The sequence below is a fragment of the Papio anubis genome, chromosome 14 (assembly GCF_008728515.1).
Source record: "Papio anubis isolate 15944 chromosome 14, Panubis1.0, whole genome shotgun sequence".
Taxonomy (NCBI): domain Eukaryota; kingdom Metazoa; phylum Chordata; class Mammalia; order Primates; family Cercopithecidae; genus Papio; species Papio anubis.
Genome location: NC_044989.1, coordinates 30,811,331 through 30,830,339, shown reverse-complemented (window position 1 = coordinate 30,830,339; position 19,009 = coordinate 30,811,331). Strand labels below are relative to the sequence as shown.

The following is a 19,009-nucleotide window of genomic DNA, read 5'->3' as shown; positions in this document are numbered from 1 at the left end:
AGCCAGAATGGGAGAGATGGGAATGAATGTCATTTTGAGATGGAGTCTCACTCTGTCGCCCAGGCTGGAGTGCAGTGGCACAGTCTCAACTCACTGCAAGCTCCGCCTCCTGGGTTAACACCATTCTCCTGCCTCAATACCATTTTCCTGCCTCAGCCGCACAAGTAGCTGGTACTATAGGCACCCCCCACCACGCCCAGCTAATTTTTATTTTTTTTATTTTTATTTATTTTTAGTAGAGACAGGGTTTCATCGTGTTAGCCAGGATGGTCTTGATCTCCTGACGTCGTGATCCACCCGCCTCCGCCTCCCAAAGTGTTGGGATTACAGGCATGAACCACCGTGCCTAGCCACAGGTGTCATTTTTAAGAAGGTGACTTTGGGCCAGGTGCAGTGGTTCATACCTGTAATCCCAGCACTTTGGGAGGCCAAAGTGGGTGGATCACCTGAGGTCAGGAGTTTGAGACCAGGCTGACCAACATGGTGAAATCCCATCTCTACTAAAAAAAATGCAAAAATTAGGCGGGCATGGTGGTGGACGCCTGTAATCCCAGCTACTCAGGAGGCTGAGGCATGAGAACCACTTGAATTCAGGAGGCGGAAGTTGCAATGAGCCGCGATTGTGCCATTGCACTGCAGCCTGGGTGACACAGCAAGACTCTATCTAAAAACGAAACAAAACAAAACAAGGCGACTTTGGAAAATGAATTGGAGGGGCCAAATGCAGTATTCCAGAATGCAGTTGGTGGTAGTTGGGTATAGTTGTAGAGATAGGAAAAGGAGGGTAGATGGATGGAGGCATGCTTTGCAGATAGAACCAACAGGACATGGGGATGGGTTAGGTATGTGTGGGTTCAAGCGATTAGAGTGAGGTTTAGAATGAGGAAGAAGGAATTGTCAAGGTGACTCTCAGATTCCTGACTTGTGCAGCCATGTGGCTGGTGGTGCCATTTCTTTACTTGGGAAAGCCTGGAAGAGGCACCAGTTCCGACGGGCAAATCAAGAGTTCCATTTGAAATCCATGCAAGGTGAGATGCTTGTGAGACCTTAAGTGGGCATGTCCAGTAGACATTTGTTTGATATTGTTCTGGAGCTCAGAAAAGAGATCTGGGCTGGAAAAGTATATTGGAATTCTCCACCTATAGAAGGTTGTCAAGGCACAGGAATGGAGGAAGTCACCTGCAGGGAGAGTGTAATGAGCGGAGAGGAGGGACCAGGGCTAAATCCATGCACACTTCCAACAGTGAGAAACCAGGGGAAGGGAGGAGCCAGAGAAGGAGATGAAGAAGACACCAAAGTCTGAGAAGCCCAGGAGAAGGGATTCTGAAACAGACAAGGGCACTCGAAGCGGGGCTTTTCCAGGGGGTAGGATGTTGCTGAGGGACCAAGGAAGATGAATGTGCCAAATTGTGGCTCACTGCTGAGCATCCAGTAGGTGCCCAGTAAATGTGAGATCCTCTTCCTTGTCCTCCACCTCCTTCTTCATTTGTTCTTCATTCTTTCTTTTTGCATGTCTGTTGGCCTTTTCCCTCAGCTTACAGTAAGAACTCAAGAAATAATGAATAAATAAATGAATGCATGAAGTGAATGAATGAAGTGAATTGCAAGTTCTTCTGTCATTATCTCCCCTCCGGTAGCCCGGGTCATTGATTTTGTTCAAGGGCTAAGCCAGATGCAAGTTTCCTGGGAACCTATGGCCCTTGTCTAGCAGAGGGCCCTCCAGGGAGCCATTTCTCATGCTTTTCTGGCATCCTGGCCTGAGCAGTGCCACATGGTCCCCGGCCACCCATATAGGGAGCCGCCTCCCCCAGCAGGAAGCTAGAGTCCCTGTCGCCTTTCCTCCCGGAGAGGTGTCGACTGCACTGTAATCACACAATTATGATGCCATTAAAATGTCACATTTGAAGAAATCCATATAAACAGAGCATTAACAACCGCTTGAAAATTGTAGTCTTTTCCACTAATGACCTACTTTCTCTAAGCACCACGCCCTCCCACCACCCGTGCCGGCTGCCTCTCTTCCAGCCTTGATTTTGGAGGCAGGCGAGAAGGTACAGTCATCTTTTCTGCCTGGAAAGCCTTAATGTTTAATGTGCTGAGAGTGACTCTTTGACAGGGCTGGAGACAGCAAGGCCAGGGGGAGGCATTTAGTGAGTGAGACGAGGATGTTGCACCCATGCAGATCTAAGGTTCTGAAGGAAGGGGCCTCAGAGAGAATCTGGTCCTTGGAAACTGAAGAGAGCTGATGGTGTTGAAAAATCTGAGGGTTGGCAGGGCGCAGTCGTTCATGCCGGTATTCCCAGCACTTTGGGAAGCTAAGATGGGAGGATTGCTTGAGGCCAGGGATTTGAGACCAACCTGGGCAACATAGTGAGACCTCATCTCTACAGAAACATAAAAAATAAAGAAATTAGCCAGGCATGGTGTCCCGTGCCTGTAGTCCCAGCCAGCCTACTCAGGAGGCTAAGTCAGGAGGATTGTTTGACCCCAGGAGTTTGTGGCTGCAGCGAGCAATCATTGCACTACTGAAGTCCAGCTGAATGACAAAGCAAGACCCTGTCTCCGAAAAAATAAATAAATAAGTAGATCTGAGGGTTGGGTTCATCCCATTGGTTTTGACTTCCTCTTCTTGGGAAGAAGAGATTTATTTTGAGACCTTGGCCACTCTCACAGCATAACAAAATTGCAGGAGGGAAATGTCCTGCTCAGAGGTTGTGGGCCAGAGAACTTTGGATCCCTGCCACTGCGAGTTGAGGGCAAGGGCATAGGAAGGCAGAGGCAAGGGGGTGACAGGGGTTTTGGCAATTTTAATCTCATTTCCAGAATATGGCTCTGGAAAAGTTGTTTGGATACTAAATTTCCTTTGTCTCCAAAATCTGATCTTAATGCACTAAGGAAATGGATAACTTAAGGGAATCTTGCAGTGAGTACTTTTATGAAGTAAAACGTAAACCAAAGCAGCTCTAGTGAAGTGATTAATCTGTTCCCAGTGCATCTGAATTGCAAATCTGGATTCCCATCCAGTAACCAGATTTGATTAAAGAGCACACCTAATTCTGAAAAAGCGAAAAGAAGGCCACTATGGATGTAAAGAAGTTGAATTCGTGTGGGAGACATTCGAAATGTCACTCCAATACCTTACGTCCTTCCAACAGTTCAGGATGCACCTGCAGAAAGGATCGTGCCACCAGTGCTTTGATGAATGAACAAGAATGATTGGTGACATGCATGTCACTTGGGGAGCAATTACTTATGCTTCCCAAGGTCAGGGAAATGTCCCTGTAGGTCTTGTTTACATAAACAAGTGCATCATAAATCCCGTTCTGATAATTCATCTATGATTCCCTGGGCAAGGTTCCTGCTGCATTTTGGAGATGGCTAGTGTTGAGTTCAGGTACGTAGGATTTCTCGCAGCTTCTCAGCCCACTGCCGTGATCACTTGCCGCGTCTCCTGTGGCACTAAAATCACCCTCGGTTGAGGCAGGTATCCTGCCCTATCCATATTCAGCAGGCATAGCGTCTGGGTACTTGGGGTCTGCTTTTGATATAAAAAGATCCCATTCTATTAAAAGCCAGCCAGCAGCCTCCATAGAGTCCCACAAGATAAAGTCGTTTCAAAGTCATTCGCTCCCATCCCACACCTACATATTCAGCAGCTGACCTAGTTTTGAGAGAGCTAGAGGGTATCTGGATGTCACCTTATTTACGAGAAGACAGAAAATGCGCTAAGCTCTGGGCCCTTGCTGCACACACTATCTGAGGAGATCTATCCTCCCCCTAGTAGGCACAGAAGATCAGGGAACAAATTCTGCTCAACTGAAAGCTGGAAGCTTCTTGCTAATGTCACCTTTGGCGATTGAGTGGCAGGGCTTAGGGGCACTTGACTCTGAAACTGTCTTCCTAGCAATATTCCAGTTTAACATCTTTGGGCATGTGGATTAGGGAAGGGGTTTCCAGAATGACCTTGGCAGAAAATGTACAACTGTGCTTCCTGCCATGCCTCCTCCTTCATCCTTCCTGGGTCTGTCTCCAGGCAGGCGCTAGTTTTGGAAGCCTCACTCTATGAATGATCCTCTGTCATGGCAGGGACTTTGCAAGGGTGTGCACGAAGTCTGCCTGCCTGGGTTTCATCCCCGCACCTCCACTGACTTGCTGTGTGACCTTGGCCAAGTCCTGTTAGCACCATGAAACTAGTTTCCTCTTCAGTAAAATGGGATTAATAGGAGCACCTGCCTTGGGTTTGTTCTGAGTATAGAACGAGGGACATTTTTAGGATAGAGCCTGGTGTGTAGTAAACGCTACACCACTATTAGTTGCAGTAGTTGTTGTCATTATTCTGGGTGATTGTGTCCAGTGTGAGAAGTAGTCACTTTTTAAAGCCAATTCTTTTGCCTGGCTTCCCACAGCTTCCCATCTTGATTTCTCTCAAGGTTATCTTTGCCTGGCAAGAACCTAGAGGGAGATTTGAGGAAGTTGCCAACCATGCTAAACACATTACTCATGAGTGTGGCTGTTGGACCGGCCATTCCAGCCCATGGAGCCAAAGTCCTGGGAGGCACGGAGAAGTCCCTTCGGGGCTAAGTTCAGAGAAGGAGAAGGGACCAGAAGTCAAGCAGGAAGCTCTGAAGTCCAGATTCCTCGGGGTATGGGGTCTCAGGCAGGTCTAGGCTTCTAATCTCACCCAAGTCTCTCTCCAGAATCACCCTGCACAGCTTCTGTGCTGGCTCCAGCCCCCACTCTCCACGTGCATAAAAAGCAAGTTAGCACAAAGCTCAATTTCTAGCCTTCTAAGCTGATAATAACCTTATGTATTACGCTTCTTAAAATAGTTTTCTTGTCTTATCATTTGCATGGCACTGTGCTCAAACTCGTGTGAGATGGAGCTTTGGGTAGAAAACACATATTGAGTCCCAGGAAGCTTTCGCATTGATAATGACCAATTCTCACAGACGGACAGTGAGGTGAGGCACCTGGTCATCCGTGAATGCTGTCAGAGACCCCATTTCTGCTACAGGGAAGGGAGAAGCAGCTCAACTTAAATTGGCTGACTGTAAGTTGCCTTTTCCCTCCATTAGCGTTCAGTCACCAAAGGAAATAATTGTAACCACAGCTATGTTGTAATAATAATATGTATGCGTTATGTTTTACCAAGCAATTTTTCATGTCTCATCTCATTTCTGAAGCCTAATGTGGGCTATGAAGCTGGGTGAGGGTGAAAATTAGTATTGTCCTTGTGGGGAGGAGGAAACTGACCATGAGGTCCTGAAACTGACCAGAAAGGAAATGTTTAGCTGAGCCAAGCTCAAGACCCAGCTTTCTGGAATTAGAGAGGTCATCCCTGGGGCTGTGCTTCCCTTTTTAGCCCATCTCCAATCCCCACCTCCACACACAGACACTCTTGGGGCTGCATTTCTGTCCAGGTAAAACTGGGTTGAAAACAAAAAAGGATCCCTTGAAGGAGAAAAATCACAAATGCATAATGTTTACTATGATCACTTTTCCATTGTTTGATTCTTCCCTCCTTTTGCTTTCTTTACCCTTTTCCTTGTATTCCCTTACTGTCCCAGGGGTCACAATTTGGTGACTGGCAGTCCAAAGTCAGCCCATGGGCATGTTTTGTTTTGCCCAAGAGCAGGTTTAAAGCAGTGTAACCAGGCAGGTATTGTGCGGTACCTACAAGCCATCCACTCTCGCTCACATTTCTCAGTGACTCCAAGTCTGCTCATTCATGACCCCTGCTAGATACCTTGGCTCAGAGGACCTCTTGAAAATTGCTTGGCCCCGTAGCTATTTCTTATGGCTAGAGAGCTTTCTGATGGTGCCTTATGATATTTTCTAGTCCTTTACAGTGAGCTAAGGAGGGGAGAGAAGCCTGACCTTTGGAGGGAGAACTGCTCTGCTCCTGAGAAATCCAAAACTTATTTTTAGGGTTATTTTCCTCTGAGTAGTTTTCAGTGGGGTGGGCATCTGACTCGGCCTGTCTCTGTCCTGTTGGAGGCTGTTACGGCCACATTGTGGGGCCACCCTGGGAGGATTTGGCCTCCTTTCTCTCCTATTGCTGTCTCTGAGATGGCTTCAGCCTAACCCTTGCAGACCTGCCCTCTATCTGATGAGGTGACCCTGCATCCAAGATGGCTCAACTGTGCACACCAGAGACAGCGTGTTTCAGCATCCAGCTCCACCCGGCTCCATCCAGCTGAAGCCACCCTCTCTGAGTCACTTCCAGCTTTGCTCTACCTATATCCAGTCCCTCCCCTTGGACTCTCCTGGGTACTGGTTCCTGTTCTCAGTGCCTGTTCTCTTCTAATGTTGGCCTCCTGGTTATAGGCAAATTCACCCTCCTGTGCTTCCACCCAGTCCACCAAATCCTTTTTTCCTGAGTCCCCTGTGAATATTTGGCTCTCTCCCGCCTTGATCTCATGCTCCCTGGGTACCAGAGCTGGAGGATACGGAGTCTTCTCCCCAGTGACCAGCTTGCCGCTCTGGTCTCTGAATACAAACAGAAGGAGATGCAGAAATAAAGGGTGTGGCGGGACTGGGCACAGTGGCTTACGCCTGTAATCCCAGCACTTTGGGAGGCCAAGGTGGGCGGATCACGAGGTCAGGAGATGGAGACCATCCTGGCTAACACGGTGACACCCCATCTGTACTGAAAAAATACAGGCGTGGTGGTAGGCGCCTGTAGTCCCAGCTACTCGGGAGGCTGAGGCAGGAGAATGACGTGAACCTGGGAGGCGGAGCTTGCAGTGAGCCGAGATCGCACCACTGCACTCCAGCCTCTGCAACAGAGCAAGACTCTATCTTAAAGAAAAAATAAAAATAAAAAAAATAAAAATAAATAAAAAATAAATAAAGGGTGTGGGTAGGACCAGCTCTCTCAGTCCTCATGTCCCCCAGCATTTGGGATGTATTCTCCAGACAAGTGACTAGCAATCCAGGATGCCCGTCAACGTAAGGGAGTTTTGGGTTAAGTCTTTGGTGGTGGAATTTACAGGGTGTTGATAGGAAGGAAGCAGATACATCAGCATTAGAGCTCACACTTCCTGGCACATGCCCGGGAGCCAGGCCCGCTTCCCCAGTCATGCTGACTTAGACTTTCCTGGCACCTCCTTCTCATGCTAATTTGTAAGTAAATTAATCTCCATAGAAGGTCCAAATGTGTGAGTTGTTTTTTTTTTTTTTTTTCTTTTCTATTCCAGAAACAAAAACCGGGCTTCTGTCCATTCAGTTAATCATATTATGTTTCACTGTTGGAATTTTTAGGCAATTATAACAATTATTGGAACTTTTCGTCTTCCAGAAAGCTGGAAGCTTCTCCCAAAGTTGTAATGCATGTGGAGTGCAATTGAGATGTGGGTGGTGAGAGTGTTTACGGGCGAAGTGGTGGGGAGGAGAGAGCTGGGCAGTGGTTGCTTTTGTTGTCAGAGACTAAATGAGACAGAAATCAAATGGAAAAAGACTCCCACACTAAAGAGGGATCCGGGCTTGGTGTCCTGGCTGGCAGACCCTCCGGGGGCTCAGAGATGCCACAGCAGAGCAACTCTTAGCAGACATATTTTCTAGGCACCTGGCTGTTGAGGGAGGAGGGTGAGGAGGAAAGTGGGGAAAAGGGACAGGAGGAGGTAGAACAGAAAAGTAAACTCATCCCTGCTGAATTATGTGCTACCTCATTTGGTGTGAGAAATAGCCCTTTCTTCCTCTATTATATGTCCATTCTATCTATCAAACTATTTAAGGAGTGCCTTTCATATAATTAATACCAACCATTAAATGACAACATTGAAGGAGCAATTGCTTAATTCTGAGGAAAATTTAAATTTATTACCAGCACCCGAGATAAAAATGAATACTAAAGAGAAGGAGAGAAACCCCCACAGAAGATAAATAGAAAGCCAAGTGGGATATTGACTTGATCCTTCTCCAGTGCAGGGTAATTTGGCTTCTAAAGTGAGTTAGATCATAATAAATTAAATTTAGATTTCTGCACATCAGTTAAATAACTCCCAAGACAGAATTCCAGTGAGAGGAAGAGGTGATAATACATGGAGGAAATATTAAAATGAAGATCTTATCTAATAATCCATAATTGATGTGCAGTCCCTCGGTGAGGGAAAAGGATTTTCCAGCTCTTTCCTTTGCATGAGCCCAGGCAGGCGAAGGACTGGGTGCCCCTCCTTCCTCACTGGAACTTGTTCTATACGCTGTGGGGAATGTCTGCCACTGACAGTCTTCCTCTTCCCAGACCATCCATTCTCTGCAGGTAGGAGTTATATTAGCAGTATGAGATGGGAGCATATGGTGATATGTTAGCATTTCACTAGGGATTATGTTGCACCGTCTCCCTCTCTTGGCTGGCCCTTGGAAAAATAAAATCACTCCCTAACTGGCTGGACAACAGAAAGGCATAGGGGTAAGCAGATACTTTAGTATTTTATGACTAGCTGACAGTGGGTCTTATGGATGACTGGAACATCTGGTGATATGGAAGGAACACAGTTTTGAAATGAAAAGTCTTGGATTAGAGTCTCAGTAGTGAATTCACTTCTTCTTTTTTTTTTTTTTTTAATGGAGTCTTACTCTGTCAAACAGGTTGGAGTACAGTGGCATGACCTCGGCTCACTTCAGCCTCCGCCTCCCCACTTCAAGCAATTCTTGTGCCTCAGCCTCCCAAGTAGCTGGGACCACAGGCACACGCCACTACACCTGGGTAATTTTTGTATTTTTAGTAGAGATGGGGTTTTACCGTGCTGGCCAGGCTGGTCTGAAATTCCTGGCCTCAAGTGATCTGCCAACCTCAGCCTCCCAAAGTGCTGGAATTACAGGCGTGAGCCACCGTGCCTGGCCTGAATTCACTGTTTATATGATTTGAAGAAGCCTCTTTGCTTCTTTGAGCCTCAGTGTTTTCATCTGTGAAGTGGTAACAGTATAACCAGCCTGGCTACTTCATAGGGGTAATAAAAACGAGATATTCAAGTGAAAATGCTTTGCAGATTATTAACAATTTTCTTGGGCCTGTTTGGTATTGACTTTCCATCATTATTCTTTTATTTCTGAAAGTTTGGTTTGGTTCTTTTTCAAATCTACCCAGCCATTTTTTGTCTTTTGTTCTTTACTAATTTTTATTCCATACTTTATTTTACTTATTTTTATTTGTATAAATTTGGGGAGTACAAGTATAGTTTTGTTACATTATACCATATTTTAAACATTTTATCTACAATTATGGCTTATTCTGTATCTAGTATTCCTGTATCCAAAGTCCTTGGAGTATCTAAATCTGTTTATAGTTTCTACCGATTCTTACACAGTAGACTTGCCTTGTCTTATCTTATAGTGACTTGTTTCCTTGTGTGTCTGGTAATTTATTATTGTATTATTATTGTATTATTGTATTGTGATTTCGTCTTTTGATGAGCTTTGTGGGAATTCTGGGGTCCTAAATTGGAGATGTTTTCCTCCACATAGGACTTACATTTGCTTCTTCTGGGAGCCAGGGTACAACTGATCTGGACCACTTTGTCCCCTTCTTGGGCTTAATTTCAGAAGACTCAGGTTCAGCTTTTTTACCTTTTGGGAGCCAAGGTTTATTTTCTCAGTGACTTTTACCCTGAGGGCAGCCTCACATCTTACCTCTGCTTATCATTCAACTACCCTACCTCTAGTTTCAGCATCCTGTATTTTTTTCCTGGCTTTACTACTCCTTTCATGTTGAAGATTTTCCTTCTAGAAAGACCAGAAGTGCATCAGAACCCTTGTAGAATCTAGTTATGGTTTAGCATGAAGAGTCCCCTGGGAGCATCTGGTTTTCCGTGGTGCTGGATAACAGAAGCTTCCAGCTAGTGGAAAGCAAGGGCACTCTGAGGGGTATCAGGTAGCCAGAGGCTGTGGTCCTGGAAGTAGAGTGGCTACATGGAGATGAGAACTCCAGGGCCCCACAGCTGCTTCAAACTGGGTCTGTTGAAAAGAGGGAAGACAGTGTACACTTTGAGACAGACATCAGTTGTATGAACTTGGGCAAATCATTTATCCTCCCTGTGCCTCAGTTTCCTCATTTGAAAATTGGGGATATAGTTTCTTACTATATATTAAGTTTGTGGGGGCTAGAATTCATTTGAGGTACCCCTCACTCACTACTTCCCTCTGAGGTTCTGATAAGGGGAGATGTGATGGTTAATTTTATATGTCAACTTGGCCAAACTACAATGTCCAGATATTTGGTCAAATATTATTCTGGCTGTTTCTGTGAAGGTGTCTTTTGGATGAGATTAACATTTACATTGGCAGACTTTGCATAAAGCAGGCTACCCTCCATAATGTGGGTAGGCCTCATCCAATCAGTTGAAGGTCTTAAAAGAACAAAACTGACCTCCCCAAGCAAGAAGGAATTCTGTCAGCAGACCACCTTAGGACTTCGACTGCAGCTGTTCCCTGGGTCTCCAGGCTACTTTGAGGATTTTGGATTTGTACCTCCATTATCACATGAGCCAATTTCATAGAAATCAATCAGCCAATCAATCAATCTGTCCTCTCAATTTACGTGTAAACACACACACACACACACACACACACACACAATTGGTGATAATTTCTGTAGAACCCTGACCAATACAGAGGCACATACAAGAATCGGCAAACAAATGGGAAACAAATAATAATTTTATTAATTTCATGACCTGAGACAAGCAAGCTCGTCTAACCCTAAGGAAAGGCTTTGGGTAAAAGCTGAGATGGACAATGTGGAATTGCCTGAGGATGAAGTGGAGCTTCCTATATCCCCACTTCGACTCTAAACCGAGGGACCAGAACACTCTGGGTTTAGGGAGAGATGGTGGCACAGACCCCAAATCTACATATTCAAACAGCCACTTGGGTGAGATAGAAGGCTTGCTTCTAGAAGGCAAGCCTAGTGCGTGCTTTCTAGCTAGGGACAAATAGAACAGGACAACCTGCTCTACCTGGACAGTGGAAGTGCATGCTAGAGGGCTAGGCCATGGCTGTACCACACAGGAGTCCTGCCCACCAGCAAAACATGTGTGGCTCCAACAGGTGAGATTAGTTTTGCCTCCCTTAGAGAGGAGCACGAAAGGATGGAAAGAAACACTGGAAGTGTTTACAATACTCACAGCAATGCCCTAGATAGGGTTTTACATGTTCTCCTGCACTGACTGTGCCAGGCTCCACACCATATTTTATTTTCTTGGGAGATAACTCTTCCATGGAAATATGACTGGGTGGGTGAGGAGAAAAGGGTTCTCTTCCTGATAAAATATGGTGTAGAGCCTAGTGCATAATAAGTGCCCATTGAATGGCAGGCATTACCATAGGCACAGCATTTTCACAGAACAACATCTCTCCATGAAACATTGATATAAAAGGCAGCCTCTATGCTGGGCAATATCTCCCTTTTCGTAGCACACATATGGGAGAGTCTCCACCATGTTTGAATTCCTTGATGAACCCATCTGACTTCAGTTGGTCTAGGACTCTTTGTTACCTGTTTCACACTCCTCTGTGTTAATTTTTCTGAGGTGCAAGTCTCAGTGATGGTACCACGGGTTGGAAGATCTGGGAAATATAATAGCTGCCACTAAATATTTGAAGACTATGAAAGACAAAGATAAGACTAGTACCAAATGGCCATGGGGGCATAACCAGATCCAAAAGGGAGATATTACCAGGAGACAGATTCTTGATCAATATAAGAAGGACATATCTAGAAGTTACAGTTCTTCAAGGTTGGAGTAGGCTATTTGGTACCTCTGTGTCACTGACTGAACCCAGGAGGGATGTCCATGGGGCAGTGGCATGTTATGCTGAAGCTTCCAACATTGGATGGATAGATGCATGATATCATCTTTAAATAAGGAGTTACATCACTGTTTTCTACTCTGACCTTCTTCTACGTTAACCCAGCAGCACATCCCCACCTTCCTGCAGGAATCCAGCTGCAGAATACCTCCTTTTTTGGCCCTGGCTGTTAGTAATAAGCTCACTGCTGGGAGCAGGAGGGTTTCTCAGCAAGGAGAGTGAAGAGTAGAGGGGCTGATGGTGAAGGATGTGCAGACATCCTTTGAAGGAGGAATAGCCCGAAGCAAAGAAAGAAGTCGGCTGAGGAAAATGACAGGAAATGCACAGATAGTGAGTCTTTGAAGATGGTCCAAGAAAATGGCAGTGAGGCTGTGATAAGGCTGTGCTGCCTAATAGCAAAGAGCATGCAGGCTGGAGCCGGCTGCCGGGGTTCTAATCCCAGCTCCAGCACTGACAAGCTGTGTGATATCGGGCATAGGACTTGGGACCTGTTATTTCTGTGCCTACATACCCGTAATTGTGGAAAGGTAACATTGGAACCTATTATTGTGAATATTAAATATAAATGGTTATGACACATAGTAAGTACTCTTCCTGGGTGTTAGCTGATTTATTACAGGGTAAATTTGAGACGTTCTCTTCAGGATCAGACACAGGTCATGGTAGGATAGAAGCTGTATCAAAGGGATAAAGAGTTTCTCATTTTCAAGGTGAAAAAGAAGACAACTGGGACAGTAAGAGAGAACTACTAGTACCAAGCTCAGGAAAGAAGGGAGAGAGACAAAAGCATGAGTGGGAATGTAGAACAGCTTTAAATCCTAACAGAAGGGAGGGATACCAGGATTTCAGAGCCAGATAATCTGCTTGAAGTGAGAGGGAGAAAAACAGTCCCAGGGAAGGAAGGAGAAAAGGAAATTCAAGATTTCTCCTTGAAGCATGGTGGGAGGAGAGAAATTAAGCAACTTAACAAATGTGCCATCAAGCTTTAGTTTTTGATGCCAGATTATTTAAGCAATGGTCTTGGCCAGGGGTTTGGCAGACTTAATGAGACAGTTTCTATTGAAAAGCTTATGTCTTAGTCTTTCTGTGCCTGGTTTATTTCACTTAGCATAATATACATCCATGTTGTCACAAATCACAGAATTTCCTGCTCCTTTAAGGCTGAATAATGATCTCGCTTATACGTGAAGCCTAAAAAAAGTCAAACTCAGAGAAGTAGAGAGTAGAATGATGGTTACCAGAGGCTGGGGGAGATGTTGGTCAAAGAGTACAAAGTCAGTTAGACAGGAGGAATAACTATAGTTAGTAATAATAGTATATTGCATATTTCAAAATAGCCAGAATAGAGACTTTTAAGTGTTCTCACCATAAATACATATTTAAGGAAATAAAAATGTTAGTTAGCCGGATTCGATCATTCCACAATGTCTACATGTAACAAAATATCACATTGTGCCCCATAAATATGTACAGGTATTATTTGTTAATTAAAAATAAAACTTTAAACAAGATAATGTTTGTGTTTTCTGTTTGTGGCATCATACTTTTGAAACACATTCCCTCTAGATTGAATACATTCAGGTCAGAAGTGAAGCGGGGGCTTGCTTGGGTTCCATGGGTGCTGTTGAGGGCCCCACAGGAGTGGACCCAGTTCTGAGTGGAACCCTTTGGGAGCTCCTGGGTGTTTGTTCTTGTTTTCCAGAGACGTATCACTTCCTGCACCAGGGAAGTGTGGGAAGGTGAACATGTGTGTTCAGAAGCTTTCACGGATATTCGTATGAGCCAGGAAATGGAATTTACAGTATAGATACAATGTACTGCAAAGGCCCCATGCAGAGTCAGGGAGGAGGCTGGTGTCCTGGGATGGTGCGGCCAGAACACCCCACACTGTGCCCTCCTGTGGCACTTTGGAAGCTGGATGTGGGGACTCATGAATAGAAGAGCCTAGAAGCCAACTCTCAGGGTCTTTCTCTGCCCATGGACCCTTAGTAGAGGAGATGCTTCTTCTTGTTTCTGTCTTTGGTGTTGGGAGGTTTAAATCAGTGGTTCCATCACTTAACAGCTGGTGACCTTGGATCAGCCACCTAACCTCTCTAAACTGATCCCACCCTGCACAAATAGGGGTTGGGTGAGGATTCTGTGATGATACACGTGCAAGCTGCTTTATAAAATGTAAAGTGCTATTGAAATCGTGATATTTTATTTTATTTATTTTTTATGTAGTGGTATTATTTTAAACACACCTTCACCATTATTTAATACATTCAAATATTGTTGTAGAAAAGCCCAGCTCCCAGTATGGGCTGTTCTCCCTCAGGGGGTCTCAGTGCAGCAAACTATGACTGCGCTTTGTGCACGTGACAATCTGAGGGGAATAGGCCCCTCCGAGGACACCTTCCATGACTTCTTTCAATTTCTCATGCCAGCCTGGCTGCTGCTCTGGCTTGCTAGGGGCCAGAATTCCAGAGTTCCAAAATTCTGGAGAGCTCACAGCACATGGTGCTCCCAGAAGGCACTGCAGCCAGGGATGCTGGGATGTTCAGCTGCCCCGTAGGGAAACCAGCAACCTCGGGCCCTCTTGGGCCCATGCCTCTATCTGGTATGAATAGAGAGTAGAGGTGGGGTGAGGCCAAGAGGTCAGTTGCACCCACCCTTCCTGGTGTTGTCATGCGTGCCTGCCCTTCCACCTGCCTCTCCAGCACAAGGAGGCAATGACCCACTAGGCACCCAGCAAGGCCCCAGTTCCAGTGTCCCTTCCCACCTGGCTTCATGGCTGAGGCCACTTCCCAGACTCACTAGGCACCCAGCAAGGCCCCAGTTCCAGTGTCCCTTCCCACCTGGCTACACGGCTGAGGCCACTTCCCAGACTCACTGGGTATCCAGCAAGGCCCCAGTTCCAGTGTCCCTTCCCACCTGGCTACACGGCTGAGGCCACTTCCCAGACTCACTGTAACAGATCCCAGCAAGGCCCAGTTCCAGTGTCCCTTCCCACCCAAGCTGCACGTGAGGCCCTTCCCCGAACTCCTGGGTATCCAGCAAGGCCCAGTTCCAGTGTCCCTTCCCACCTGGCTACACGGCTGAGACCAGTTCCCAGACTCACTGGGTATCCAGCAAGGCCCCAGTTCCAGTGTCCCTTCCCACCTGGCTACACGGCTGAGGCCACTTCCCAGCTGGTCTCCTTGTCCTCCATGTGTGGCCAGAGATGTTTTCTCCATGACCTGCTTCAGGCAGACTCAGCCACATTCTGGAGTTTTCTTTCACTCATGTCCTCTTTGCATTCTGGAGTTTTCTTTGCATTCATGTCCTCCACATTCTGGCCTCGCCATTCCTGAACTAGCCATTCCCTGAACAGATTTTTTTTTCTCTGGGCCTTCCTGCCTGTGATGGTTCATTTTATTTGTCAATTTGACTGGGCCACAGGGTGCCCAGGCATTTGGTCAAACGTTATTCTGGGTGTGTCTGTGAGGGTGTTTCTGGATGAGATTAACATTTGAATCAGTAGACTGAAGAAAGCAGATTGCCCTGCCCAGTGTTGGTGGCCCCGTCCAATTCAGTGAAGGCCTGAATAGAACAAAAGGCTAAGAGAGAATTCCTCCTGCCAATGTCTTTGAGCTGCGACATGGCTTTTCCTGTGTTCAGACCCCACTGGAAACATCAGCACTTTCTGGATCTCCAGTATGAGCACCACAGATCCTGGGACTTGTCAGCCTCCATAATCACATAAGCCAATTCCTATTTATAATAAAATTTTTTCTGTGTCAACTTAAACTATATATATATATAACATCATAAAGAAATATGCAGTAGCCAGGTATGGCGGTCCCTGTAACCCAACATTTTGGGAGGCCAAGGTGGAAGGATTGCTTGAAGTTAGGAGCGTGAGACTGGCCAGGGCAACATAGTGAGACACCGTCTCCACAAAAAATAAAACGTAAAGAAAATGAGCTGGGCATGGTGGTGCACACTTGTGGTCCCAGCTACTTGGCAGCTGAGGTAGGAGGATCTCTGGAGCCCAGGTGTTTGAGGCTGCAGTAAGCTATGGTTGAGCCACTGTACTCCAGCCTGGGTGACAGAGTGAGACCCCATCTCTAAAAAAAGAAACATTAGGCAATTTCATCCTTGTGTGTGAATGTCATAGGATGTACTGACACAAACCTAGATGGTAGAGCCTACCACACACCTAGGCTGTAAGGTATAGCCTGTTGTTCCTAGGCTATCGTACAAATTTGTACAGCTGTTCCTATACTGAATACTGTAGACATTTGTAACACAATGGTAACTATGTGTGTATCTAAACATATCAAAACAGAAAAGGTATAGCGAACATATAGTATTATAATCGTATGGGACCACTGTCATATATGCTGTCTGTCATTGACTGAAAGGTTGTTATGCGTATGTGGCTATATACATATGCACATGTGCGTGCGCGCGCGCACACACACACACACACACACCATTGGTTCTGCTTGTCTAGAGGACCCTGACTAATATACTGCCTTTTATCTGGCTTTTTGCTACATACTTATTTCCCCTCTCTATCCTCCCTTAAGCAAAGTAAGATCCCTACTCATCCTTCAAGATCTAACTCATTTGACACCTGACTCAAGAAGCTGTCCCCAGTTCCCCTCACTCCTCTGCTCTCACAGCCTTGTCATCGCGCTCATGTAATTGAACTCACTTTGCGGTGTGTTGCAGGCATCTCCATGTGTGTCTCTCTGCAATGCAATCCCCTCGAGAGCAGAGGCCTTCCAGCTCCACATCGCTCCTCCCCAGCTCGGAGCACTGTCAGGGCTCACAACTTATTTAGAAAATTGCGATGAATTAAATTGGAAGCAAGCCAGTGGGAGACAGTTCTATGGCCCTTCCCATGAGGATGGGATTTCAAGGTCACCGTGGGTGATGTTCCAAGCAGAGACGATAGCTATCAGGCTGTGACATTGCCAAGCACAGGCTGGGGGTTTCACACCCCCACCGATTTCCTCTGGAATGTTCTGTAGCCACAGTATCACAGGACATTAATAAAATCAATTATTGGATAAAAATCTCTGGTCTCCAAAGCTTCATTTTATGCTATTAGCAGGAGAATGCTGTTTTAAAAGGAGATAACAGAGAGAGAGAGAGATCAATTACTGGATAAGCTCACCATGGTGCCCCAGATGAACATGGACACTGGCCAGCAGCCCCTCTTACCTGCCACATGGACCAAGCCCCTGCACTGCTGTCTGTGGATCCTGCCCTGGGCCACCCTGTTCAGGTTTCCCAAGTGCAGGAGGTGCATTCTACTCAGTAATGGGATGGGCAGCTCTCAGCTCAGTGCCCTTAGTACCCAGGCAGCTTGAGACACTTGCACGGCCACCGGGGTCAGTAACACATGAATGAGCACCCCACCCTCGGGGACAGTGTCAGCCCCAGGACACCAACCCTCATGTTCCAGATCAGAACCTGATCAGCACATTCTTCCTGGAAACACAGTCTTATGTTTTAAGAACTTGGAAGGTCTCAGCTGTTTTAGATACAGACCAGCTCCTCCCCAGGGCTGAGAGTGCTAACATGCATTGGGAAGTGACCACCAAATTTAGGTGTCCAGCTTCTCAAGGCCTTGAAGTCCACACCTCCTGCTGGCTATGTGGACAGTCTCTGTTGGCTGTGGAGCTGGTGTGGGCAGGGCAGACCCACACTAGGCAGCCTGGGCTGTGGCTGGGAGGCATTCCCTTGCCTCCTCTGCTGGAGGGGCCCAAGAAACTGAGCTCTGCTTTGAGCTCTGCCACTTTCCACCTGTGTGACCTCAGACAAGCCAGTGAACCTTTTGGAACTTCATCTTCCCTACTCAGTTCAGAGGGTTTTGGTGAAGATGAAACGAGATCATGAATACAGAAGCCACCTTACACATTCTAAGGTGCTCTCCACGTACAGTGAGGGTTATTACTCACTACCCCATTGATGCTTCTTAAAAATACCAGATTCCTGGGTAGGAGGAAGAAAGGAACAGATAGGGTGGCGGTGAGTAGCACACCACTGTAGATGGAACTCCTCCTTCCTTCCCATCACTGCCTCTTCTACAGCCAAGGAGGAATGACAGTCATTCATGAAATTGTGCCAGCCGTGGGGCCAGCACTTTCATACCAGGTATTCTCAAATTGCCCTGGAGAGATGTCCTCTGGGGTTGCGATACTAGAATTCAAGTTCCAGTTCTGCCATTTCCTAACTGTGGGATCTTGGGCAAGGTCCTTACCTCTCCAGGCTGTTATCTCATCTGTATAATAAGGGGATGCACAGTATCCCTCTCATAGAATTGCTCTGAGAACTACATGAAGTAATGTGAGTCAAGATCCTGGAACAGCACCCAGTATATAGAAGTGCTCAGAAAATGGTGGCAGCCATTGTTGTCATCGTTCTGTTTTTATTGTTGCTGATGGTTTGTTGCTGTTCTGCCTCTGACCCCATCTTTGAGCCAGACCTTGCCACTATAATCCTGGTCTCTGGGGTTGGGTACTGATAAGCCGACCGGGGCTAGTGGAGGACAGGGAGCCATTCTCACAGACTTCCCATTCGTGTTGCACAGCCTTCAGACGCTGACTGGGATGACCTGTGGGACCAGTTTGATGAGCGGCGGTATCTGAATGCCAAAAAGTGGCGCGTTGGTGACGACCCCTATAAGCTGTATGCTTTCAACCAGCGGGAGAGTGAGCGGATCTCCAGCAATCGGGCCATCCCGGACACTCGCCATCTGAGGTACCTCCTCCTTCTCCCACTCTGTTACCCCTGCAGTCAAGAGATCAACAGCAGGTTTGATTTGGGGCCTACTGTGTGCAGCGCCCAGTGCTAAGAACTGGGTTGGACCACCTGCTGCTGGTTGGACACTAAAGGGATTTGGATTTGGTGATTGACCCTGTCTTTGCTGCCTATTGCTTACTGCTGAGAGCCATCCCAAACCCTCCAATTCCCACCAGGAGGTTGGGGGGCAGGGGTGGCCTCTTTCACTTTAACCTGCTCCTCACCCTAGGGATCATCTGACACGAACCCGTAGAGCACCAAAAACACTACAGCCAAGGCCTGTTTTTCCCTGGCAGATTCCCACACCCAGACCTGGGTTCCAAAGTAGGGGAAGGCAGGATGATCGGACCCTGGGGCAGGTAGGTGGGCGGTGTCTTCTGTGACTGGGAGAGAGCCTTCCTGTGCCAGCCCTTGGACATTTTGC

The 19,009-nt window shown here is 46.6% G+C and overlaps 1 protein-coding gene across 4 annotated transcripts in view; it reads left to right on the top strand.

The window, feature by feature from the left end:
- GALNT14 (polypeptide N-acetylgalactosaminyltransferase 14) overlaps positions 1–19,009 on the top strand; it is a 227,687-nt gene that overhangs the window by 127,590 nt on the left and 81,088 nt on the right. For all 4 annotated transcript variants that reach the window (XM_021924716.1, XM_021924718.2, XM_021924717.2 and 1 more), the window contains exon 2: positions 18,374–18,543. In XM_021924716.1, the coding sequence (XP_021780408.1) occupies positions 18,374–18,543 (170 nt within the window). The remainder of the gene's footprint in view (positions 1–18,373; positions 18,544–19,009) is intronic.